General features: G+C 39.4%; 1 protein-coding gene across 1 annotated transcript in view; it reads right to left on the bottom strand.

The window, feature by feature from the left end:
* The window catches only part of kiaa1109 (KIAA1109 ortholog), a 433,631-nt gene that overhangs the window by 214,860 nt on the left and 197,095 nt on the right, over positions 1–21,676 (bottom strand). The window contains exons 24-27 of the mRNA XM_048608993.1: positions 17,530–17,610; positions 17,000–17,137; positions 9,971–10,147; positions 4,032–4,160 (exon numbers count right to left, since the gene is read on the bottom strand). Coding sequence (XP_048464950.1) covers positions 4,032–4,160; positions 9,971–10,147; positions 17,000–17,137; positions 17,530–17,610 — 525 coding nt within the window. The remainder of the gene's footprint in view (positions 1–4,031; positions 4,161–9,970; positions 10,148–16,999; positions 17,138–17,529; positions 17,611–21,676) is intronic.

The raw sequence follows: 21,676 nt of genomic DNA, 5'->3' as shown, positions 1-21,676 counted from the left end.
TTGGATTCTAGTTTTTTTGTGATTCATGGATGAGAACTCCCAAATCCCTCTGTTCTATAGCTTTCTTCAGTCTTTCTCCATTTAACTAATATTCAGTTCCTGAATTCTTCCTGCCAAAGTGCATAACCTACCATTTCCCCACATTATACTTCATCTACCAAAACTTTGCCCCACTCACTTAACTTGTCTACATCCTTCTGCAGACTGTGTTCCTATCATCACTTTCCTTCTCATCCATTTTTATATCATCCACAAATTTGACTATAGTACATTCACTTTCCTAACCAAAAGTCATTAATGTGTCTTGTGTATAGTTGTGGCGCCAGCGCTGATCCTTGTGACACACTGTTATGACACATGGACAGCAAGCCAGACTAAACCATACGCAGTATCACTGGATTTGTAACACAATGAAATTAAAGCAATGGCGTTCAAAATTGCTCAATTGCTCCTAACCAGACTTTACAAATAACAGATCTTGGACGCTAAATTCATAACTTAAACAAGATGTAACTAGCAGAACACGATGCATTATAACTCAGTCTAAATAAGCCTAATCGTTTTTGAATCTAATCCCTCGACTCTCACTGACAGATGGACAGACACAGTTAAGAAATAAATTAAAAACAATAAAAGAATCGTAATTTGTTCATCTGATAACTACTTTAACAAGAAACACCAGATCTTCATGAAACCCTTTGATGATGCATTGTATTACAGGCACAAGAAACTGTCTGTCTATCTCACCTGAATTCTGAAGTCACCAATCAATGCAGGCACCTTCCACATACCTCTGGCCACTATTACTCATTTCTTACAGATTGGGGTTCTTTTCTCAGAACTTTCAACAAGCTTGATGACTGGAGGGTAACTAGACAGCAATACCAAAAAACAACTTCCCAGTGTGGCAGTTTCTAAAGAAAAACTACATTCTGCCCAAAATTCCAGTGAGAGTGTGTTCACTTTTTTTGAATTTTCTTTCTTTTACAACATCTCTGTGGTTGGCTCGCCAACACCAGTCCTCCCTGGATTGACCAATTCAACATCCGTCCAATTACTAATCCCTGAGCGTAACATCTTGGTACCAAAACATCTGCAGTATTCTTATAACAGTAATTAACCTGTATTACCTTTCCAGGCAGTTCTCAACAGCAAACATGAATTTCATATTCTCCCTTTTTTTTACTTTTAAAATAAGCTGCTGTTCAAAGTTCAATTCTTAAATTCAACTCTCAATTTCAAACTAAAAATGAGAAAACTAAAACAAAAGCAATGACGGCCTCAACGATACTAGTTGTAGGCCATCCTGAAAAGGCACCTCTTTTCCAACTCTCTATCTTCTATTTGTTAACCAATCCTCTATCCATGCTAATGTACTACCTCTAACAACATAGGCTCTTGGTGTGTTATTAAGTAGCCCACGTGGTACCTTATCAAATGCCTTCCGAAAACTCATTACCCAATACTCAATACACCCATCACTTGCCCTTTGTCTGTCTTGTTTGTTTTGCTACCTCAAAGAATTCTAATAAATTTGTCAGGCATGAGTTTCTTTTCATGAAGCCATGCTTATATTTCTGATCATATTACACATCTGTAAATGTTCTGCTATTACGTATTTCATAATAGACTCAAATATTTTCTCAATTACAAATTTTAAGCTAACTGGCCAATATTTAGCTAACTTTTGTCTCCATCTCTTCTTTAAACAAAGCTGTTACATTGGCAGTTTTCCAAATCTCTGAAACTCTGCAGAATCTAAGGATTCTTGCAAGATTACTATTAGTGCATCCACTATCTCTGTAGCTACTTCTTTTTATATCCTAAGATGCATCCCATAAGGCCCAGGAGACTTATCGGACTTTTAACATTATTAGTTTCCCCAGCACTCTTCCTCTAGTGATAGATCTTGTATTTCTTTACTCTCTTCTTTTTGCCCTTCAAACATTTATTGATTTTGGAATGTTATTAGTGTCTTTGACTGTGAAGAATGATGTAAAGTAATTTTTCAGCTCTTATGCCAAATCTTCATTCCCATATTTCACAAGCTTCATTCTCCAACAAGCCTATGTTTACTTTGGCTTCTTTCTTCCTTTTGACACTTTTTAAAAAATGCTCCTGCTGTCCGCCTTGATATTACCTGCCAGTTTACCCTCAAAGTTTATTTTCTTCTTTTTCAGGTCTCTTGCTGACTTTTGAAACCTTCCCAATCCTCTTGCTTACCACTAACCTTTATCATATTGCATATTTTTCCTTTCTATATGATGCTATCCTTTAATTCTCTGGTTGAATTCTTCTTCCTCATTGCAATACATCCTTGCTGTGAACCATGAACTATGTTTGTAAACATCAATCTTTGCTCAATTGCCTTTGCTGCTAAAAATCAAGCAACAAAACCCAACTGGTTAATCAAAAGTTAATCTATTCAATTTAGTTTCACATCTTTCTGAACACTTGTAGATGTAGGATCACTTGTCAATTTAGAACTCCAAGCACAAGTATCTAGAGATTTTGTAGTAATTGCCAATTAATTTTCCTCATTTATAGGTATGTCATTAATGAAAGTTTATAGTGGAGGCAACAATTGAAGATCAGAAGCAATATCTTCATTAAAAGTTCAATTAGTTATTCGGATTTAAAAAGTCTATTTCAGTAATTCTTTATAGACAATACACTGTAAAACAGTGGATATGTTAAATTGAGTTACTTGATTTGAGGTCAAGCCACAAGTGAGTCCTTTTCTCAACTGCAACAATTCACCAAGCTAAAGATAATCATACAAACTATCGGCTATATTTAGTGTCATTGGGAGTTTAACCTACTTATTCCACATCTAACAACATTTGACTTGCCTTTTTTAAATTATCACCATTGAAGGACAATCAAAATAACTTTTGATGAATAGATTTTAGAGTCACGTATACAAATTTCAAAATATTTTGGAATACATCTCTAAAAGAACAGAGAATGTAAAAACACACAAAATTTCTCATCATGATTTTTTTCTTAGTCATGCACAAATTCAACAAAACTGACAAAATTGAGGAATGTAACCGAGTGCTAAGACGGAGTTTTGGTACAATGATTCATCATGTAGTTTCTGATCTGTCAGGTTGTCATGGAGAGCTGTACAGCAAAGGCCATTAACCTTTCTCCAAAGAAAATTAAACAGAAAAGACAGTAACACTGACATTCTTACACAATTCTCAATGACTGGTTATAATGTCAGCACTAGGAAAAAAGTCTCCAACTCATCCTCTTTCCCAAGAAAGCCAATTGGCACAGACATACATCAGGTGGAAAAGGTGGTATAGGAGAATACAGCCATCTCACAAGTTGTATACATTCACCAATTAACTGATCTGATTTGGAAGTTATAATATTAGCCTTAATAAACAACTGAAAACAATCAATTCATGCTCGCATAGGTCTTCTCTTTCCTTGGGCAACCCCCACCACCCTCTCCAATGTTCACCGAATGATTGAAATGGAGTCACAGAGGAAAAAGACTGGAGCACTGTTGTAAAGGCTGGCATTTCTGCGAAAAAAAAATTACATACTGTGAAGAAATACTGGGGTCATTACATTAACTCAAGCAGCATTTCCATCTTTTCTTGTGTCTAGGTCAAGTAGAATGAATGATCGATACAAAAGATTTTCTGAGCACCATATGTTGACTAACAAGCTGAAGTGGTTTATAAGGAGCAACAATGTTTCAGCATTCTTTTGTGCCGAATATATAAAACCTTGATTGTTAAAATTATACTTGCTATTAATTCTGATACCAAAACCACGATATTAACACCTATCAATTCAATATAACAGGGGTAGAAAAGATGGAGCTTTATCTGTCTCTAAATCTAAATACTGTTGGTAGAAATTTGATGATTTATGAAGATTTCTTCTTCATAGCCATTGGTCAACTGAAATTAGATTTCTGCATATACGAAAGTCCAATTTTATTTTAAAAAGCTGATGTAGTAGCATATGCTACAGAATGACATAGTTTAACGAGATTTGAATTTCCTTACCTTCAGTTCGCAGAAACGCTGATCAACACCATGTTGACATAAAACAACAGTTTTGGGTCTTTCCAACTCATATTCTTGACACATCACATGAAAAATGAATGTCTGTCCCCACTCTAGCAGAGTTGCCAGCTACAAAAAAAGAAGCATCACAAACTTTGTGAGAGTACACATCGATGAATAGAAATTCAAAGAATATGAAGGGAGAATGCATCAATGTAGAACAATCAATTCCATAACTGCCTTTTTGAGCAAGTGGAAAAACAATATAAATGATACTTTGACAACATGACACTAGCCATTTTTAAGTGTGCTAGTTTACAGAGTTCAAGAATGGCTGCAATACAGGAGGTGGTTCACATTTATGCCAATTGTCTGCACACGCAATTGTAATAATATCAATTCCTACCTTTTTCTGCAAACCCGACAAACTCTCTCCTTTCAGGTGCTCCTCCAATTACTTTTTGAAAGCTACAATTAATTCTAGCATGGAGGAAAGCTTCATGGACTAGTGCTTCGACAAAGTAATGAATTCAGGAATTTAAAAACAGAAGTTGCTTGGAAAAGCTCAGCAGGTCTGGCAGCATCTGCAAAGAGAAACCAGGGTTAACGTTTCAGGTCTGGTGACCCTTCCTCAGAACTGAAACATTAACTCTGATTTCTCTTCAAAGATGCTGCCAGACTTGCTGAGATTTTCCAGCCACTTCTGTTTTTGTTTCTGATTTACAGCATCCACTGTTCTTTCAGTTTTTATTGAACTCAGGAATTTAGTGAGTGAGGAATACCAAGCCAGTTAAAAAGTAGGTCTTTTCCAAAAATATAGTTAGGTCACATACCATTTATCCTTAATATGGTAGTTCCTTTCAGTCTTAGCTACTAGCTTTTAAAAAAAAAACTGCCTGCTGATGGCAGCCACACAGTTATTAGTTGACATGAGTCCTAGTCAGTAGGGCCTGGTTTGGAACTCTGCAATTCTAGCTGGAGTAAGTACAAGAGATTTTGGTCACGGAGTAAGAAGTATGGACATCACCTTGACATAGTGCTGAGCTCGAGTATTTACTAAGCCTTATAGTTTTCAATGAGAGAAAGGAGGCTTTTACAGAACAGGAAGTGGTCTAGCATAGGAATCAGGAGACACACAGATCTGAAGTCCAGACATAGTAATTAGGCAAACAAGTAGGTAATAGGTTGGTGAGTTTTAAGGTTTCTTTTTGTTCAAATTGGAACAATAGTTTAAATTAGTACCCATGGAGATAAAAGCACTGTATTAAATTTATTGTTTAACTAGTTAAACTACTTAACATACTTGTTGTGTTTCATTGCTTGCATACACAAGGTAGCCAATCTTACCAGGACTGGTAAATTTTCCGTTTATTTGAAGATGTGTTACAAGATTGCTCAGCAGACAGATTTGCTTGGTATAGAGATTTATATATTACTAACGTTACAGGAAAGTACAAAACAAAATACAATAAAGATGACATTGCAGATAAAATGTTGCAGGGGCAGCAGGAGGAAGTTGGACGCAATGATCCACATCAACCATATACGATGCAAGTTTCTGCAGCTTGAGAAGATTCTACTCAGAGTAAATTAGGAAGGTGGGAGGATTCAACTATTGCGGTTCCATGGGTATCAACAAATTAGCTAGGATGAAGAGAGTAGTTCTGCTGATCAAGTATGAATGGCTAGCAACAAAAATTAAAAAGTAGAACCATAAAGATAATAAGTTCTCAATTACAACCTGATTCATAAGTAAATTGCTGTAGGAGAGACATGATCAGAGAGTTGAATAAATGCCTAAAAGCTCAGAGAGGAGAAAAATGTTTGAATTCATGCAGGATAGCACCATTACTAGGGAGACAGATGACTGTACAGATAGGACAGACTCCTCTTGAACTTTGCCAAGACTAGTATCCTGCCAAGTCGTATAACCAACTGTAAAACCACGAAGAAGGGTTCAGAACAGGAGAAATTTAAGAAGTTATAAGTAAGGACAATGCAACACGGCATGTTAGCGATAGAGATAATATTAACCAGAGTGAGACAGGAAGCTACAGAGTGTACAAAGCTAAGAGTATACCAATTAACAAAGCAGAGTAGAGGAAAATGCTAAAAAGACAGAATTAAAGACATTATATGAATGCACACAGCATTTGACATTTCAAAAGAATGGGAAAGAAGAGGTGGTGTAGCTCTCCTAATGAAAAATGATACCAATGAGGTATGACCTTGGCTCAGAAAATCAGGATGTAGAATCAATCTGGGTGGAAATAAGAAATAACAAAGAAGTGTGGGAGCTGGCACGCCATGCGTACTCTAATAATTGTTATAGTCTCAGACAATGTATAAATCAGGACACAATGAGGATTTGTAACAAAGGGAACTAGAATAATTTAATGTTCATATATATGAAAAAGATTAAATTGGCAAAGTAGCTATGAGGATGAGCTCAGACATGTATTTGCTGCAATAATTTAATAATCTACATCTTGTTTTCATATCTGTAAATGTCTTTTAAGTTTAAGATACTAGTATCAGACCCAAGCCTATCACCCTGAAACCAGATATGAAATTCCACTCTGTCATGACCACACTTGCTTAGAGGATCCGTTATCACAAGATCAACTAGTCCTCACTCATTATGCATTACCATAATAAATGATTAAATTGGCAAAATAACCTTAAAGATGATTTCATAAATATATTTGGGCACGTTTCTTGGAGCAATACATTCTAAAACCAACCAAGGAGCAGGATATTTTACATTTGGCTATGCATAACAAGGCAGAAGCAATCGATCACATAGTAAAGGATCCTCCAGGCAAATGTGATCACAGCAGGGTGCAATTTCATATCCAACTTTAAGGTGAGAAAACTTAAATCTGTTACTAGTGTCTTAAGCTTAAAGGCATTTATAATTATAAGAAGTCAAGGGTTGGCTAAAGTGGTATTTCTGAAAGGAAAATCATGTGATAAACTTTAGGGAATTTTTGTGGTGGTGTGCTAGCAGAGTAGACAAAGAAAAACTGGTATGTGTGGTGTTTATTGAATGTTTACAAGGTTTTCGAATAAGATGCCACTCAAGAGGTTAGGAAGCAAAATTAGAGCACTTGGGGCTAATATGCTGGCATGGATTGAGGATTGGTTAATGGAAAGAAAACAAAGAATGGAATAGATGAATAATTACCAAGTTGGCAAGTTGTCATTCGTGGGATACTGCGGGGAACAGTACTCGTGCCCCATCCATTCACAATATGTATCAATGACTTGGATATCAGGACAAAACATAACATTCATATGTTTGAGGATGATACAAGACTATGTGGGGACATGCATCGTGCAGCTGATACAAAAAGGTTTCAAGAGAACTCTGACAGGCGAGTTCTTGGTAAGAACATGGCTGGTAGAATATAATGTGGATAAGTGTGAGGTTATCCATGTTAGTAGAAGGAATGGATGTCTGGAGGATTTCTTAAAAGCCAAAAAATTGTGAACAGCTGATGCTCAGAAGCCAATGAATGCTAACATGCAGGAGCAGCACACCACAGGAAAGCAAATGTTACACTGATCTTTATTGCAAGAGAATTTGAATACAAAAGAAAGTAATAGAACCCTGTGAGACTACACCTGGTGTGCTGTGTTCATGTTTTGATCCCCTTACCCAAGGAATGATACGTTTGTCCAACAGGAAGGTGATCCATGAGACTACCCTGAGAAGAGATTGAGGAGACTGGGTCTCTCTGGTGTTAAGAGAAATGAGAGGTGATCTCATTGAAACTTACAAAATTCTTAAAGGCCAATTAGGGTGACTGCAGAAAGGAGGTTTCATCTGGCTGTGGGGAGGGTTTGAGGTCCAGAAAACAACTAAGTGTGAATAGCAGTTCTCCTGTTACAACTTACAGCTCCTTCACTTTTTTTTGTGTTCCTTTATTTGCCCCATAACCTCCCATTCTTGACCTGACATCCCTTCTGTCACTTCTTCATTCCTGTTTTCCATTCCGTTGCTAACATTTCATTTGCTTTTCGCCCCATCTCTTCCATTCACCACCCATTCTTTTCTCTGCATGTGCTAAATCACTTACATCTCTAAGCTCTTCCAATTTTGATGACAGGTCATCAGCCTAAGATGTTAGCTCCGTTCCTCTTGCTCAGCAAGCCTGTTCAACATTGCCAATACTTATGTTTTACTTCTATGACATATTTATTTTAAAACTGCAACAGTCTGAACTACTTGTTAAATCACTTGACAAGCAATATGCTTCACCCAAATCACTGCATTCTTCATCAGATAAAGAGATAGAGCAAACACCTAGCAACCCCTACCTGCTTCAACCTGCTATTTAATAAAAACTAAAGCAACAAGTTGCAGCAATTACTCATGATAGACCACCTACAAGCAATCTAAATTGTAGCACACCAACAGTGTTCATTAATCTGTTACAGTTCACTTGTGATTTGATAAGTAAAATTGACTGTGACAGATATATACATCACACAAGCAAACTAACCAGCTGCTTGCTGTGAAACTTTTTATAAACCAGCTTATTTTTTAGACATAGAAGTTTAATTTGCTTAACTAAAGTCGTAGCAAACATAAATCAATTTGTTTTCTCAGCAATTTTGTCCATATTCAACTTTGCTCTAAAAGGTCCCTCCAGAAACATTAATCTTTATTCAGGATCAAACAAATAATGGAATTAGAATTGAAGTAAAGAAGCATCACGTATAACGTTCCTTTACAATTTCAGTCTGAATTCCTTTCTAGCCCTTCTACTTTAGTTCCTTTCCATACCACACTTCTCAACATGCTACATTGCAGAACAGAACTAATCAATCTGCTCCTAGCTGTCCCAACTAGCCGCCAACTGATGAGAAAGTAATTCAAGGTAAGAAATTTTACACACACACAAGAACAGGACCATTCAGGAAGTTTCAAATATGAAAACAGTCAATTACACTCTGATATATAAATAAGAAACAGATCAGCATTTGCAGGTGAATGGGGTGCATACTGGTGAATTTACGGTTTGTAATTATATGCTACACATAGCATGTCAAAATTTCTCAACTGAGCACACTATTTTCCTTGGCGAGCAGCTTAAATTTTTTTGTGATTCAAATGAAGACACACTACAAATTTGTTTACATATCCATAACCCCACACAAGATAATGTGACAATGACAAAATAATAGGTTTTAAAAGATGGATTTTTAAGAGAATGGAAATCAAGCTTCAAAACTAATTTAAATTTGGTATGTGAAGTATACACTGGAAAAGTAATTTAAAATCTGAACAAACTATCAACCTTAGCAGAAGGCTTTAAATCATTCAAAACTGAGAAGCACTGAATTGAGCAAAAGCAAGGAGAAAAACTAGCTGTAACTATTGATAACATCTTAAACTAACAATATGTTGTTCAAAATACATATGCAGTAAACAAAAAGAAAGAATTGGGCAACTTAAGGTGCCCAAATGAAGTTGGATTTCTGAAAGGAAGGAATAGCAGTTATCATGTTATTATTTTACATATCTCTATCTAGGAAGAAGGATAAGTTAGTAAAGTCAGAAATCAGATTACCATGAGTAGCAGAAGAGTTAGTTAAATAGCAATAAGTTTTTTTTTTAAATGTTAAATGCTATTAGGATAGACAAAATCACTTAATCTGGACTATCTCTGAGACTAAAATTAACCAATGCTTTTAACACACTATATAACAATCCATTTTTTAAAAAAAGCTTGTGTAAAGTTACACCAAACTCGCTGTAAATGTCATTAGCATTCAGACCAATGCATAATTGGTGATGGAGCGGAGGTGGAGACAGAGACAGAGAGAGAGAGAGAGAGACACAGACAGAGAGCGGGGGGGTAAGAGGGGGGAACAGGCGTTGAGAGAAACAATAAACATTACCTTGGTTTTACACACATTTGACAAATTACCTGTGGCAAGGTTATTTTAGCAGTAAGCAGACCCGCTTGGACATCAATCAGCCAAGAATATTCTAGTGTTGTGCTGCCTAAAGGTAATCCCTCTGCTGAGAACATGGCATGGGCACGTAACTGTAATCCAGAAAGGCTGATATGACCTTCACGAAGTAGTCCATCTACAGATGGCCTCTGTAGGCAAAGGAGATCAAATCACTACCATTTGTGATACCGATGTTAAAATCTATATTTAATCTATTTTGCCCAAACTAATCAAGTATCAGAACTGCCTAACTAAAATATCTTAAGCCAAAAACAAAATGACACGGCCAAATTAACATAGGAGCTCAGAATGTTTTAAAGCATATTGAGAACTAACAAAGTTAAGAAATGCCAAAAACAAACTGGCTATTCTAACTTACACAGTAGTAATACTGCAAATCTGCAAATCAAGCTAGCAAGGCAGAGTCATTTTGCACCAGGCAAAACATGCAAAATACATTTTTATCATAAATTTTTATAAGTTACTTTGGATAAAGTTTCAAAGTGACATCAATGATCTATTTCTCAGAGTTGCTTCTATTTAATTTCTTTTCTATCAGCAAAATACTAATCTGTAAATAGTGATCACGTGCTTGACTGGACTGTAATTACACTCGTCGATGCTTTCAAACTGAATGGTTGTCCTGAATTCCTCCTTGTTGTTTCAGTGCTTGTAACAGTTGTCCAAGATACCACAAACTGCTGATTGAGAAGAGATCTTCAGAATTTCCACATATCCAAATTTGCTTTTTTAAGTGGTTAGGAATTACATTTTCAAACTGAAGTCTTCTGTTAGATCTTTAATAGGCATGGCGACTTTTGCAAGGAGATATTTATGAGGTTATTATTTAATCCAGAAAGTTAACAAAGGCCAATTTTCAAAAATGCTAATCCTAATTCAAAGGAAAAAGATAAGGGCTTTCCTGCAATTTATTTGCTATACATCAACAAAGTGATTAAAACACCAGAATCACTTTATCATGTCAATTCTGTTTGTTGTATATTGTAACTTCTAATAAAAATTGAAAGCCATCAAAAGAATGAGTGTTCTGGGGAAAAAGAACTAAAAATTTATTAATCCTTTTTTGGCAATTCACAACTTACCCCCACTTGTTACAGTGAGGATGCGCAGCATGCAAGGTCAATGATGTAATCTCATGAACGTAATTTGTATTAGAGTGGGTTTCTCATTTCAGGCTTCTTCTCCACTAACACCTTATGTTTCTGCGCTCAGGTGTCTAACAACATTGTGCTTACAGCTGGTGATGCAACCAGCAAATTCTTCTCTAAAGATAGTTTAGATGGAAGTTGCACTAAAGTGTCTAAACCCAGAATCCTTCCAGTTTCAGAGGAAACTAAAAGGAAACAGAGATTGGAAACCAAAACTTCAAGGAAACTGAAGCTGGTTTGAAACATATAAAAGATATAAATCAATCTAAGCTCAATAGTTAACAAGAATTCCAGTGTTGCAGTACTGGCAGGCTAAAGACAGACAGACTAGATCCAGAAGATGAGAATAACCAAACACATAGGTTCCACAGCTACATGGAAAATAACGGAGAAGGTGAGCCATCCAAACTGAACTGACAAGATCCTGCAAGCATGTGCCATCATTGATGAAGATTATGTTTGTGGAATGTAGGTTGGTTGTGCACTGCCGTCAGTTGGCAATCTGGCTTGCTCCTAAAAGCAGAAGAGCTGAAATTTTTCATCAGGAAGACAGCATTTTGAAAGACTTCTCGATTGAGATTAACAACCTATATATGTGAATTGCTCAGCCAATTCACATTTATTTGTATTTATATCTGTCAATTAATCTGGAAGTGACAATTTACAATCAATATCAATTTGCCTGTTAACTCATTGATTTACTTTGATTAACAGTTTCAGAGTATAACAGGATAACCTAAGATAGTATTTAGGTATTTACTTTATTTGACTCTTGCATAGGAAAGAAATCTTCTATTTTAAACCATGAAATTTCATGCTTTGAAATAACTGATGTTATGGATTTCCTTTCTTTCAAAAAGATGTTTACCAAAATTGCAACAATGTATAAATTTAAACCATATTCCTGCTTTTGCAATCTATTCTTCTATTTATGAACCTTTGTATTTTGAAAAACGAAATGGATATGCCACAGTGTGCAGTTAGCAAAAAGTAAAGTGCACCTGTTTATTTTATAATGAAACATATTTGTAATCATTTTACACTAATTCCTCATGTGGTTGGTTTGAACATTTCCAGCAACCACAGAACACAAGGTTCTGCTAATGCTGTGAAGGTATAGTCAAATCCACGTAGACGCACATGCCATCTAACATTGGGTTGCAAGCAGCCAGACTCTATTTTGTGCAAATTAAACTTATCATTTTCTTTTGAACAGAAAGTTTCTGCAGAAAATAAATGCATTAAGCACATGATGCTGGAAATTCATGATGCTCAACAATAAACAATAAATTTAATTCTAATTGTTGGCTGTCCCTCAATTTGGGGATGGATCTATTCAGGGCCAAAAGCTTCTGTCATGGGTCTCCTTGCCATGGGTGAATAGTCCAATTCTTGACACACAGATCTTTGGTAATTGACATCCAAAGAGGTGGTGATCCAGTGTGCATAATTTGCTTCTTTTTCTTTCCTTCTTTGCCATTCCTCTGCCTCATTAAGACAACAAAGCATGATGCAGCTTCATAGATAGGTAATCATTATTCTGAAGATTGGCAGTTAGCTCTTCCTAGGCATTAGTGTCAGCATTACAAAGCTTCAAGGGGTGCTTCAGAGTCTCTTTGAATCATATGATTCCTCATCTCCTAAAATCTGGGTCATTTGGAAATTGAGAAAACAGGGCCCAAAGGGGAAGACTATTTCCAGTCATCTGAAAACAGTGCCCAATTCAGGATATTTCAGAAGTTTTGCATGAATGCTTTTGGATTTAGTTTCAAAGGGCGACACTAGTATTGTTCAAGTGGTCCCCACATGGAATCCAGAAGATGTGCCCGATGCACTAATTGTATTTCTCTAATGCTCTTATGTGTTCCAAACATACAGATTTCACTGCAATATAGCAGTATAATGATGACAACTGCTCTATGCACTAGGAATTTGTTGTCAGTCACGCCATTGCTTGTAGAAGGCAATGCTGATCCCACATTTATGGATCTCCTTGCCAATGGTTGCTTTTCAAAGGGAATGGTTACCAAGGTATAGGAATACTCAACATATTTCAGCCTCTCTCATTCAACACACGTGGGATGTGAAGATTTGGCTCATGAAGTATGGATTGATACAATTTTTTCTTTCGGCAACATTCAAGGACAAGCTGAGTTTCATGTGTGCAGAATTGAAGAATCAAGAGTGGTTTGCAAATCTAGTGTAGAATATGAATCATGTAGATTTATGGTGGTCAGTTTAGTTTTGGCACTGATGTAACTGGTGAAACAGTTTGCCGTCTAGAGCTGCTGACACCAGAGGGCTTCACCATGGGTTGAATATCTGCCATCAGGTAGATTGTAAATTGAATGGGGCTACCTCACAGTCTTGTTTGATCCTTGTCCTAATGTTGAAGGTTACTTTTTCAGATCTCCCACTCAGAACATTTGCAGTCACATTCTTGTGAAGCAGCTGTGATGTGACTGTGACACAATTTCTTGGAATCCAAATCTTTGGAGTCTTGATATATGCAAACTTCCATCAGCTTTACCAATGAGCTAAAGTCACTTCAAATTTTATTACTCTAGATTTCAACTATTTGAAAATACAGATTAATCAAAAATAAAGCATCTGAAAAAAACCATATCAGATTATGGGGAAAAAGCAGGAGAAGGCACTAATGATGTTTGAGAACTGATGCATGCATGATGGGACATGTGTCACAACAACACTGTAATTCTGTTGTTAGAATATAGCTGCTTAATGGACAGCCACTAAGCTTAAAATCATAGAATCATAGAATCCCTACAGTGTAGAAACAAGCCCTTCGGCTCCACAAGTCCACACCGAGTCTCTCAGCATCCCACCCAGACCCATCCCCCTATAACCCACCTAATCTACACATCCCTGAACACTATGGGCAATTTAGCATGTCCAATCCACCCAGCCTGCACATCTTTGGACTGTGCGAGGAAACCGGAGCACCCAGAAGAAACCCATGCAGACACGGGGAGAATGTGCAAACTCCACACAGACAGTTGCCCAAGGGTGGAATCAAATCCAGGTTCCTGGCATTGTGAGGCACCAGTGCTAACCATGCTCAGTAGTTTCTGTTGGAATGAAACACATGAGCATTAGCATAAAACTAAACGAAAGCTCCCTCAATCATACTATGAATAATCTAAGGTACAGAAAGCTAAATAATACTGAGAAAGATATTTTTATCCACTGGGAGCAGCAAAGAATTGTGGATAACTTCACACCATCAATCATTACAAGATGTTCTCTCTCGAGAAGCACAATTTTAAAACCTCAATTGTTATCACTTAAGAGTTTTAAACGGAGTTGTTCTATTGTACCAAGAACATCTTGAACTCATCACAGCAAATAGACATGTACCAAGATAGAAATAGATAATGTTCTAAGGATACATGAAGGGAAAACGTGCAATAGCAGTTCACACGTTCAAATTCTCCCATCAGTAAGTTTACTCCCTGATAATACAGGATAAAAATAGTCAAAAAACCATCTCTTATCAAAAAAGAGTTCTGAATGAGCAAGAACACAAGGTACAACAAAATAATACTTTATCATTGGAGATGGGTTCTTGCCAATCAAAGGCTTACCCAATTAAAATCAGAAAATGCTGAAGAAACTCAACAGGTCTGTCAGTACCAGCGAAGAGAGAAACACAGAGTTAACACTTCACGTTCAATTTGACTGTTCAGATTCTGAAGAAGTCATATCAGACACAAAATGTTAATGCTCTCTTTCTCCACAAATGCTGTCAGACCTGTTGAGTTTCTCCAGCATTTTCTCTGTTTGTATCAGTTTAACAGCATCCACAGTATTGCGTTTTTGTTACAAATAATTAAAGTGTCCTGACCATTGCACTTAAACAGAATTTGCAGACTAAGTGCGGCAAAACCAGATGTTTGCTAAATGTCTGCAAAGTGTTCAGTACTAGTTGTGAAAACTGAGATACTGAAGCAGTCTATGTCCAAATTCAGCACGACCTAGACAATATCAAGTGTGAACTGACAAGTGACTCGTAACATTGGTACCACAAAGGCAGCAGACAATGACCACCTCTAACAGGAGAGGCAAACCATCGGCCCTTGACATTCAATGGTTTTACCACCAATGAATCACCTTCTAAAATCCCGGGAGTTATCACCAACTAGAAACAGAACTTGGCCAGTCATGTAAATACATTGGCTACAAGATCAGGTCAGAGTATAGGAATACTTCAGTGACCAACTCACTCAATTCCCCTAATCCTGTCCACTGTCTACAAGGAACAAATCAGGAGTGTGATAGAATACTTTCCACTTGCCAGATGAGTGCAGCTCGAACAGCACTCGAGAAGCTTGACACAATTCAGGACAAAGTAGCCCCTGTGATTGGCACCACATCCACTAACATTCACTCCCTCCATAACCAATACACAGTGGAAGCAGATTCATCTATTAGATGCAAGGCAGAATTTCACTAAGGTTCCTGAGGTACCTTCCACTACCATCTAGAAAGACACAAGCAGCATGGGAATATCACTACCTGAAAGTTCCCCTCAAGCAACGTATCATCCTGAATTGGGACTACTTCACCATTCCTTCAGTCACTGGATCAAAATTCTGGATTTTCCCCTTCTCCCCCCTCTACAGTTTGGATATAACTACACCAAATAGAGTGCACTGGATCAAGAAGGTAGCTCACTACCACATTCTCAAAGGCAACTGACAATGGATAATTAAGGCCCAACCAGTGAAAACCTCATCCTCTGATGACTGAAAAAAACGAGGAAAAGACAGCTCTTAACTCTAGCTTATTCTAAATCATTACAATTTTTGCAAATAGTAACACTTAAAATAAAGATCTCACAAGACTGAGCATAGATGCAACAAACTCAGAAGGCACAAGAAACTCAAAATTACTGAAGAGTGCTCTGAAAAACAGATTTCCATTTATATATGAAGCAGTTGTGATATCCTTTCTCCAACATTGTGAATTTTTTACATTGCACCACAATGTTTACCCAAGGGAAATAATCAGTCAATTAATCTCTTGATGATTCTTGGCTATTCCTTTCATCTTTCTAAATTAAGTTTATAAATTGTCAATCAATCAAACACAAGATGAAAAATCCAAAATCCACAACGCTGATGTGTCCATTTAAAGTCTCCAACGTTGACAAGCTAAGCCTGCCAAAGCTAACATGATTAAAGGGAGCTCTTACTTTCTCACACCACTACAAGGAAGCTGGCATTCCCATGTGAAGCAAGACAGCTTTTTTGAAAGGGATCGTGCAAGGGGAAACGGGATGCAGAACAAAATTTCTGACAAATAAATTAATCCTTTAATGAATAAAAATCCAAGACCATAATGCTGGACCCAAGAAAAGTGTTTCAACTACAATTAGTGGGGCAGATTACTCTTCCTTCCAGTTACGCTGGCCAGCTTTTCAACATCATGAATCAAGCTGCTTACCACAACTCGTTTTGTATCAACAGTCTTGTAAGAGTTGCAAGTGGATATTTTAAAAGACTTAAATGTGAGGCTAAGTATATCTTAGTATCAGCCTATATTACATCCTTCTCCCAAAGTTACAGCAGAAGAATTGAAGATTTTCAACTTTATGGTTTTATATTTTGTATCTTGATAAGTCTTGTGGGAATGGTAAAAGTATACCTTTGTCTAATTGAACAATAGTTATAGTGATAACTGTATAGCTACATTCAGTCAGCCTTGCCTTTTCATTTTAACAGCTAAAGTTTAAAAATTTTTTAAAAAATGGTTTTCACCAATGGTTATCCACAAAGTATGAATGATATTATTCGATTGCTCTGAACTTACCGGATAGCTGTCACTCACAAAAACATAAACTGGTGACAAAATAAGCTGGAGCATTGTCTCTTTGTATCCCTTCTTCATTTCAAAACAAAGTCTCTCCAGAAATGCTGTTGGGCATTCTGCGCCATCACTGCTGCAATGCTAAAAAACATATCACATTTGAAATCTTTTCAGATAACTACTAAACAAAACCATTTCTTAAACTTTACAATGTTAGCATATTTGTTGAACTTAAAATACTGCAACAATAAGTTAACCAACTAATCTAGTTCTATAAAACTATAAATAAAAAGGTTAACATATGCCCCCAGATAATGTGAGATTACCTTAGAGGTTAGATATGCAAACACTGAGCTAAGAGACAGTAGCAGTTAGATTGTATATATTCTATAGTCTATAGTTAATACGAATCAATTTTGTTCCATGGGAAGGTAATCATGTATTCTACTAATTCATACAATGATTAATTCAGTAAGGCATATTGTTTAGGCATTTCAAGTCAGTATTTTCATCCCTCGGGTGAGAAAATGTACCATGTGACGTGGTACTGAGCTATACATAATAAAGTTTTTCTGGTTAATTGTGGCATCACAATTGTCCACAGTGGCCCAGAACTGGAAGAGGAAAGAAATGGAAGTGAAAAATGAAAAATACAATGTATTGGCTACATATTGGTACAACTTGCAAGCCACAAGATAAGAGGCAGAAAATGGAACAATCACCACAAGAAAGATTCTAGCAGCATTAATCTTCCCATATTATTCAAGCATATCTCACAGGAGAACTGATAGTTATGGAAAGATTAGAGTCCTGCATCATTTAGCAAGAAAACATGATTGGATGACATGAGATAGGAAGAAAAATTACACATACACTGTAACCATTAGATATAATGCAATAGTAAAAAGTATTTTTGTTGAAGTTAAGCAAACTTAACATTGTTTCAGAATTAACTGATGAAATACAGAAAATTTAGCTTCCTGTTGTTAGACAAAAAAAGCATTTTGAGGAAACTGAACAACCATCAGAGAACAGACACCAAAATAATTATGACCACATTGTAAAGAAAAATTGAACGCAATCTGAAGGCATACACTAAAATGCACTGGAGGGTCAGCATAACTAGTTCATATCCCACTGCAAGCCCACACTGCACAATGAGTTCTCAATCCTAGCCAGGAGACAAGTAGTATGGAGTGGCAGAAAACTGTCGGTAGCCAGGATTTACACTACAGTTCTTATGTCACTTACTAATGTGAAATTTAAATGGAAAGCAAAACTGACAGTCAAATAATTCAGGTTAATTCTTCATAGTTTCTAGTGGTATGATCATCCCCGTGATTACAATGATTAAAAATGGATGGAAAAACCTAAAAAAGAGATGAGAAAATCCAAGAGAAAACTTAGCAAAAATAGACTGTTTAAAAACTCACTCCTCAGCAAGGTCAAAAGTCCAGGTGATAATGTAATGATCTGAAGATCTAAATGAGTTCTGATTTAAATATGCCTTTAATACCTAGATTCCCAAATCTGCTGTTAAGAAGACAAATACATTAAACACAGCAGACTATCTGAGGAAGGGCTGACGTTTCGGGCCTAGACGCTTCATCAGAAAAGGGGGAGGGGAAGGGGGTTCTGAAATAAATAGGGAGAGAGTGGGAGGCGGATAGAAGATGGATAGAGGAGAGGATAGGTGGAGAGGAAACAAACAGGTTGAAGAGGCGGGGATGGAGCCAGTAAAGGTGAGTGTAGGTGGGGAGTTAGGGAGGGGATAGGTCAGTCCAGGGAGGATGGACAGGTCAAGGGAGCGGGATGAGGTTAGTAGGTAGGAGATGGGGGTGCGGCTGGAGGTGGAGGAGGGGATAGGTGGGAGGAAGAACAGGTTAGGGAGGCGGGGACGAGCTGGACTGGTTTTGGGATGCAGTAGGGGGAGGGGAGATTTTGAAGCTTGTGAAATCCACATTGATACCATTGGGCTGCAAGGTTCCCAAGCGGAATATGAGTTGCTGTTCCTGCAACCTTCGGGTGGCATCGTTGTGGCACTGCAGGAGGCCCAGGATGGACATGTCGTCTGAGGAATGGGAGGGGGAGTTGAAATGGTTCGCGACTGGGAGGTGCAGTTGTTTATTGCGAACCGAGCGTAGGTGTTCTGCATAGCGGTCCCCGAGCCTCCGCTTCATTTCCCCGATGTAGAGGAGGCCACAACGGGTACAGCGGATGCAGTATACCACATTGGCAGATGTGCAGGTGAACATCTGCTTGATGTGGAAAGTCTTCTTGGGACCTGGGATGGGGGTGAGAGAGGATGTATGGGGGCAGGTGTAGCACTTCCTGCGGTTGCAGGGTAAAGTGCCGGGTGTGGTGGGGCCAGAGGGGAGTGTGGAGCGGACAAGGGAGTCACGGAGAGAGTGGTCCCTCCGGAAAGCAGATAAGGGTGGGGAGGGAAAGATGTCTTTGGTGGTGGGGTCAGATTGCAGATGGTGGAAGTGTCGGAGGATGATGCGTTGGATCCGGAGGTTGGTGGGGTGGTATGTGAGGACGAGGGGGATTCTTTTTTGGTTCTTATTGCGTGGACGGGGTGTGAGGGATGAGTTGCGGGAGATGTGGGAGACACGGTTGAGGGCGTTCTCGACTACTGAGGGGGGGAGGTTACGGTCCTTGAAAAACGAGGACAACTGAGATGTACGGGAGTGGAATGCCTCATCCTGGGAGCAGATGCGGCGGAGGCGAAGGAATTGGGAATAGGGGATGACATTTTTGCAGGAAGGTGGGTGGGAGGAGGAGTATTCTAGGTAGCTGTGGGAGTCGGTGGGCTTGAAATGAATATCGGTTTCTAGGTGGTTGCCCGATATGGAGACAGAGAGGTCCAGGAAGGAGAGAGAGGTATTAGAGATGGTCCAAGTGAACTTAAGATTGGGGTGGAAGGTGTTGGTGAAGTGGATGAACTGTTCGAGCTCCTCGTGGGAGCACGAGGCGGCACCGATACAGTCATCAATGTAACGGAGGAAGAGGTGGGGTTTAGGGCCAGTGAAGGTACGGAAGAGGGATTGTTCCACGTAACCTACAAAGAGGCAGGTGTAGCTTGGGCCCATGCGGGTACCCATGGCCACCCCCTTTGTCTGTAGGAAGTGGGAGGAATTGAAAGAGAAGTTGTTGAGAGTGAGGACGAGTTCAGCCAAGCGGATGAGGGTGTCAGTGGAGGGGGACTGGTCAGGCCTGCGGGACAGGAAGAAGCGGAGGGCCTTTAGGCCATCTGCATGGGGAATGCAGGTGTAGAGGGACTGGACGTCCATGGTAAAGATGAGGTGTTGGGGACCGGGGAATTGGAAGTTCTGGAGGAGGTGGAGGGCGTGGGTGGTGTCACGGACATAAGTAGGGAGTTCCTGGACCAAGGGGGAGAAAATGGAGTCCAGATTGTTGGAGATCAGTTCGGTGGGGCAGGAGCAGGCGGAAACAATGGGTCGACCAGGGCATTCAGGTTTGTGGATTTTGGGAAGGAGATAGAAGCGGGCGGTGCGGGGTTGGGGAACGATGAGGTTGGAGGCCGTGGGTGGGAGGTCACCTGAGGTGATGAGGTTGTGGATGGTTTGGGAGATGATGGTTTGGTGCTCGGGGGTGGGGTCATGATCAAGGGGGTGGTAGGAGGTGGTGTTGGAGAGTTGGCGTCTGGCCTCGGCGATGTAGAGGTCAGTGCGCCATACTACAACTGCGCCTCCCTTGTCCGCGGGTTTTATGGTGAGGTTGGGATTGGAGCGGAGGGCTGTACGTTCTGCGGGGGAGAGGCTGGAGTGGGTGAGAGGGGTGGAGAGGTTGAGGTGATTGATGTCTCGACGGCAGTTGGAGATGAAGAGGTTGAGGGAGGGTAGGAGGCCTTGGGGCGGTGTCCAGGAGGAGGGGGTATGTTGGAAGCCGGAGAAGGGGTCAGGAGAGGGAGGGTTAGGCTCGCGATTGAAGAAGTAAGCGTGGAGGCGGAGGCGGCGGAAAAACTGCTCTATGTCCAAGCATGACCGGTATTCGTTGATGTGTGGATGGAGGGGGACAAAGGTGAGCCCTTTACTGAGGACTGACCGTTCGTCCTCAGTAAGGGGTAGGTCTGGGGGGATGGTGAAGACTCGGCAGGGCTGGGTGCTATTGTCCCCTTTGGAGCTGCTGGCTGTGGAGGCTGTGGGCGGAGCGACACCTGCATTCCCCATACAGATGGCCGAAAGGCCCTCCACTTCTTCCTGTCCCGCAGGCCCGACCAGTCCCCCTCCACTGAAACCATCATCCGCTTAGCTGAACTCGTCCTCGCCCTCAACAACTTCTCTTTCAATTCCTCCCACTTCCTACAGACAAAGGGGGTCGCCATGGGTACCCGCATGGGCCCAAGCTACACCTGCCTCTTTGTAGGTTACGTGGAACAATCCCTCTTCCGTACCTACACTGGCCCTAAACCCCACCTCTTCCTCCGTTACATTGATGACTGTATTGGCGCCGCCTCATGCTCCCACGAGGAGCTCGAACAGTTCATCCACTTCACCAACACCTTCCACCCCAATCTTAAGTTCACCTGGACCATCTCTAACACCTCTCTGTCTCCATATCGGGCAACCACCTGGAAACCGATATTCATTTCAAGCCCACCGACTCCCACAGCTACCTAGAATACTCCTCCTCCCACCCACCTTCCTGCAAAAATGC

This window comes from Rhincodon typus, chromosome 1 (assembly GCF_021869965.1).
Source record: "Rhincodon typus isolate 14 chromosome 1, sRhiTyp1.1, whole genome shotgun sequence".
In the NCBI taxonomy this organism is placed as follows: Eukaryota; Metazoa; Chordata; class Chondrichthyes; order Orectolobiformes; family Rhincodontidae; genus Rhincodon; species Rhincodon typus.
Note: the sequence above shows the minus strand (reverse complement) of the source record. Positions and strands in the feature narration are given on the sequence as shown.